This window comes from Drosophila eugracilis, unplaced genomic scaffold (genome assembly GCF_018153835.1).
Source record: "Drosophila eugracilis isolate 14026-0451.02 unplaced genomic scaffold, ASM1815383v1 contig_2154, whole genome shotgun sequence".
In the NCBI taxonomy this organism is placed as follows: Eukaryota; Metazoa; Arthropoda; class Insecta; order Diptera; family Drosophilidae; genus Drosophila; species Drosophila eugracilis.
The window spans coordinates 5,035,574-5,040,656 of record NW_024573038.1 but is presented as its reverse complement, the minus strand read 5'-3'; the positions used below and the strand labels follow the sequence as shown (position 1 = coordinate 5,040,656).

At 38.5% G+C, this 5,083-nt stretch overlaps 1 protein-coding gene across 1 annotated transcript; it reads right to left on the bottom strand.

Moving 5' to 3' along the window:
• Positions 1 to 3,717: 3,717 nt before the first annotated feature.
• LOC108114002 lies at positions 3,718 to 4,823 on the bottom strand. The gene is made up of 2 exons (XM_017224750.2): positions 4,732 to 4,823; positions 3,718 to 4,458 (listed from the first exon to the last, which is right to left on the bottom strand). The coding sequence occupies exons 1-2, from the start codon at positions 4,732 to 4,734 to the stop codon at positions 3,817 to 3,819; spliced, it is 645 nt and encodes a 214-aa protein (XP_017080239.1). The 5' UTR covers positions 4,735 to 4,823; the 3' UTR covers positions 3,718 to 3,816.
• Between the last annotated feature and the right edge of the window lie 260 nt (positions 4,824 to 5,083).

The following is a 5,083-nucleotide window of genomic DNA, read 5'->3' as shown; positions in this document are numbered from 1 at the left end:
CTCCAAGGATTCAAGGATGCAGCCCCGTGAAGACAGCCAAGCGGCAAAGATAAACCCGCATTGAAATCGCCAAATGAATGAGAATGTCGGTGGGGTTGGCCGATTGAAATGTGGCACAAAGGGGTGGTGTGGGCAGAGGGGGGTGGTTACGGCTGGTGGTTCAATGTTGCCATTGTTATTACTGCTGTAATACGCTTTGCGAGGAGATTACAATTTCTGATTACTTTGTTATTAATAAACACAAAAAGCGTGCCAAACACACGGCCACAGGCACAAAGATGCACGCTGACACATGGAGAAAGGCTGATCGACCGTGAAAGTTCTCAGCGGGCATAGAAATTGTTACATATAAACGGAATAATAGAACTTAATTAAGATTAAGTAAGTGTTTTGTATGAGTCGGTAGTCTGGGTAGGTTTCTAAACAAGGAAAAACAAATAATTATTACTAAAGTAACTATTTTGAAGGGATAAGAGTGTTAACTTTAATACTTTTGTACTGCGATAAGATCATAAAATTATTTTATTTATTTTAAAAATATTTATGGATTATATTTACATTTAATTTGAAGTGCAGAAAAGAAACTCAGTAAATGAAAATATTAATAAAAATATTTAAAATTGTATTATTATTACAAATGCTTAAAAGAGCAAGGCAATCATAAAAAACATTATGAATTCGTTTCTTTATTTAATAATAAATCATAAAATATTTGTTTATGCTTTTAAAATAAAAATAATACTTTACAAAAGATTAAATATTTCGCAAAATATAGCAACTTAAGCACTTTTAATATTAAGAACTTTCAATAAGTTTAAAGTACTACTTCTACTTCTTTATCAAAACTCTTTCAAACTAAAAATAAATACAAAAATGTCATTTAATCCACTGTTATTTCCAGTCTAAGCTGATAATCGAGTAAAGATACCCATAAACTACCTAAGCAATCTATGAAAAACCGTTAACAATGACATTCAACACCCAACCACCCACAACAAACTTCCCCTTCGGACCCCTTCAGCCTTCCCCATCGAAAACCGCCTGTCTGCGTCGCGTTTATTTTATCATTTTTGTGCTTTGTTAGGCAAAACGTTTTATTAATAAACTTTTCTGTGCTGAGGCCCACAAAGCCGAACAACAAATACCAAACAACATCCAGAAGCCCTTTCGCCGGGAAAAACCAAGGGAAATGCATTCTGTGCGAATGAAAAAGTGGAAATTCAATGAAGCTGCTAAGCCAACTAGAGTTGTTGTATCAAGTTACTGGCACTGAACAGATCGGATGGCATTGATGGAATGACAATTGGAAATTTCATTGCAAATAGCCCAAAACATGAAGATGGCTTTAACCCTCGTTGCCCAAGCAAAATTCGTTGCCAAATTAATTGCATTTTAATTGCGAAAGGCAGAGAGACGTGAAGGGTTTTGTGGTTAAATTAAGTGTGTAAAATTTGTTTTCTTTCGGCAGCATATTCACAAGGCAGTTGGGCTTACAACCATTTCGGTTATTCAATTTTCTTTGCAATTTTAATGCGGCTTTAATTAATATTTAATTTTGATTCATTTGAGTTGTTGCGGCTTTCTGAGTTCATCTTTATTCACAGGGGATTTTCGTTTATGGTAATTTTGATTTAGATTTGATTTTGTCTTGCACAGCGGCTCAGGTTTAACTTTTTGTATGATTTTTATGTGCCTATCTTCGAGATTTTTGATTTCTTTTTGGATGTTTTTAGATTGATATTGCATAATGTTTGTGTTTATCGGACACTTCAAATGGGTTTCTTTGCTAAGTAATTATTTTTAAGAGAACGTCCTTTTCACTTTGTAAATTGTTTTTAAAGTCTGTCACAGACAAGTTTATTTTGTTTGTAATAACTGTAGGATTTTTTAACTTTTGAAAAGGGAAAAGGTTTCTGTATTTAGCCTGTCATAATATATATTACTTCTTAATCAGTTTTGAAATTTTAATAATTTTTAGCTACCACAATCAAAATTTGTTTTAGGTTCTCCATAAAGGTATTTGTTATTCAACCATTTAGTTTTTATGAATTGGATTAACATTTTGATACAAAAAAAACAACATTTTTAATTTATCCCAGATACCTTAAAAATAAAATTAAATTTGTTTTAACAAATATTTACATTTATACAACTAGTTGTGTATTTAAATTGTAAATTATCACTTTAAACCCTTGTCGAAGAACTCTCTGATTTGTTATTATTATTATCTAGAGTTGCTTTTTTTATCAATTATCACATTGCCTGCCAGCCTGCCCTTCTGCCTCACCTTTCACACACTTTCACTTTGGCTTCAGTGGGCGATTTTCACATATCGGTTGGCGGAGAGGAGGCGGTCGACTCCTCTATGGGGCATTATCTTGTATCTATGGCCCTTCAAACGCTTTTCACTGTTGCTCGACCGAATATCTGTATCTCACTCGCTCGCACTGTCTTCAGTCCGTTAGCATTTTCCGGCGACTCCGTTCCGTACGCATTCGGCAACAATAAACCCGCAACTAAGTTGAATTTTCCTCGGCGGTCGGCTTTTATACGATTTTCCTCGTTGTTGCTTCGTCGAATGTTGAATGGCCAAAGCTTCGGCTGGCTTTTCCTACATTTTCCGCAAGCTTTTCAGGCGCCTTCAACAGTCAACGAAACACAGGGAGATTCTTTCAATCGGATACTGTTTACAGGTGTTTGTTTTGGCCCCGATTTGTTGGGGCTCATAACCACTACCCAAAAAAAATAAAAGAAAACAAAACGAATCGAAAATTCGGTAGAGTGCAATGCACTTAAAGCTTGGGAATCGTTGTATTTGTTTTGGAAATCTCAAGGGGAAATCGAATGCGGAGCTAAGGAATCCGCAAAATTCCAGACACTTGTTGCTTCCACAATTTTATTTTCCAACTGCGCGTAAAAGTAGGCAAGCCATTCGTTTTTTCGATTTCCCGGCATTGAATTATTCATAAGCGACTCGACAAGAGTAAACCGCCGGAAACATAAAAATCCCATTTATATTTAGGCTCAACACAAACACCCCGCCGAAACAGGAATAACATTTAAAACTTTTCAAATATTTATACGGCCAATTGGAAAATTGTTGAATTATTGAACTGACTTGAAGTTGTGAGGAGGAAAAGGGGGAGGCCTTTCCAAGTTACAGGAAAACTTTCTCGAGATTGGTTAATGAAAATGTATGCCAAGCTCCGACACGTAAAGAAAACAATAAAACTCAGCCGCAAATCAATTGAGAGTGGGTGATGGGTGGAAGACCCTCAACCCACTCACGCAACCAGGACCTGGCAGGACTGCGACAATGTCTCTGCCGGTGAAGAGTTCCCTGCCTCACGTTCCGTGCGCATTGTGAAAACATTTTTCTAATTTCCTGTCATCAATATAAATGAAATGTTCACGGCGGCAATCGGTTTGTTGCGAGGTATGGCTGGGATTACAAGGGTATATGCGTGATGAGGGATGACAGAAGTCTTTTTGGAGATTCGAATTTAAGATTTTAGATAAGAAATCTTGATGGATATTCTTACTGATTACTTTTAATAATTACACCAAATAAAACCTACAAAATTAGATACTTTTAAGGTATCATAAAAGTCTCTTACTGCCACTCCAATTAATAAGAACTTCTTATTCGCCTCACCCTTCTAAGCAATATAACCTTGTTTTTCCTTTTTTCTAATCGCGTGCAACACCAGCTATGTCGGAGAAGTATTTGTCTATATATTTTGTAAAATTAAACAACAATTGTCGCACAGAACAGAAACAGAAATTCGTAGTGGAATAAAAAGTAATTGTAAAAGACTAGAAACGGAGTCGCTTCACGGAGCGATAGTGGTAGCCATCATCCAGAAGGGCCGACGAGTCCTCCTCGCCATTGGGCAACTCCTCGACGACAGTATTGCCGTCCAAAGGAGGCAGATACTCCTTCACGGGCAGCAAATCGGGAACCACAGATGGAGTACGATAGTGATAGCCATCATCCAGGAGAATAGCTGACTCAACCTCCTTCTCCTTAGGCTCCTCCTCCTCTACAGCCTTCACTTCCAACTGCTCCTGCGGTTCCGTGATTATCTCCTCTTCCTGCGGCTGTTCGGTGGTGACGATAACTGCCTCGGTGGTTGGCTCCACTGTGGTGGTTTCTTCTGGAATTATTACCTCAGTTGTGGTGGCCACCTCCTGCTCCACCTCCTCTTCAACGACAGGTGGCAAATACTCGTTGTTCAGCGGCAGGGGAGGCAGGTAATCACGGGGTGGCTCGAGGACATGTTTCAAAGTGGCCGCATGCTGCTCCACTGGCGGCAAATAATCGCGGCTGGGCACAGGTGGCAATACCACTGGCGGCAGGTACTCTAAAGGCAGGTGGCTAACATCGCGGCGCACCACGGAACGGCAGTTAGCTAGGCTGATGGTAGCCAGCAGAAGGCAAAGCACTTGGAATCCTTGCTGGAATTTGAAAGGATTTGTTAAAAATAATAATAGGAAAATATATTAATATGAGGTGATAATTTTATCACATAATCACTTTTACTTGTAAAATGTTCTTTGGTATATTCTTTACAAGCCATGAATGGGATTCATATTTTCAGCAATGTTTTTTTAGAGATTTTCAAGTTTTAAATATGTTAGTTTGTTACTTAATTATCTCTTTTAACACCTTAAATATGTCAACCATTTCACAAAATATCTTTCAGGTATTATTTCTGCAGAGTGACTTACCATCTTTCTTGTAACTTAAACGTTTGCTTCACTTGCTGGACGATCTGGTTCTGACCTGCTCAACCTCTTAGAGCTGCGGTTGCGTTTTGCTGCTGCTGTTGAAATCGTTTTAACTATTTATACAAAAAATTAGCAAGGCGGCCAAAAGAAGTTCGATGGTCGATGGTCAATCGAACGCAATCGAACCGCATTAACACATTTTTGGGCCAAGCGTCGTCTTCAGACGTGTTCGTAGGCCACAGCCGGATGTTCGGTGGCTTGGGCCCTGACAATGGTCAATGATCGTTAGAGTTTTGAAGTGAAGATCGGTGATCGTCGATCGGCTTATGTGTTTGCCCATTTGCTCTGCACT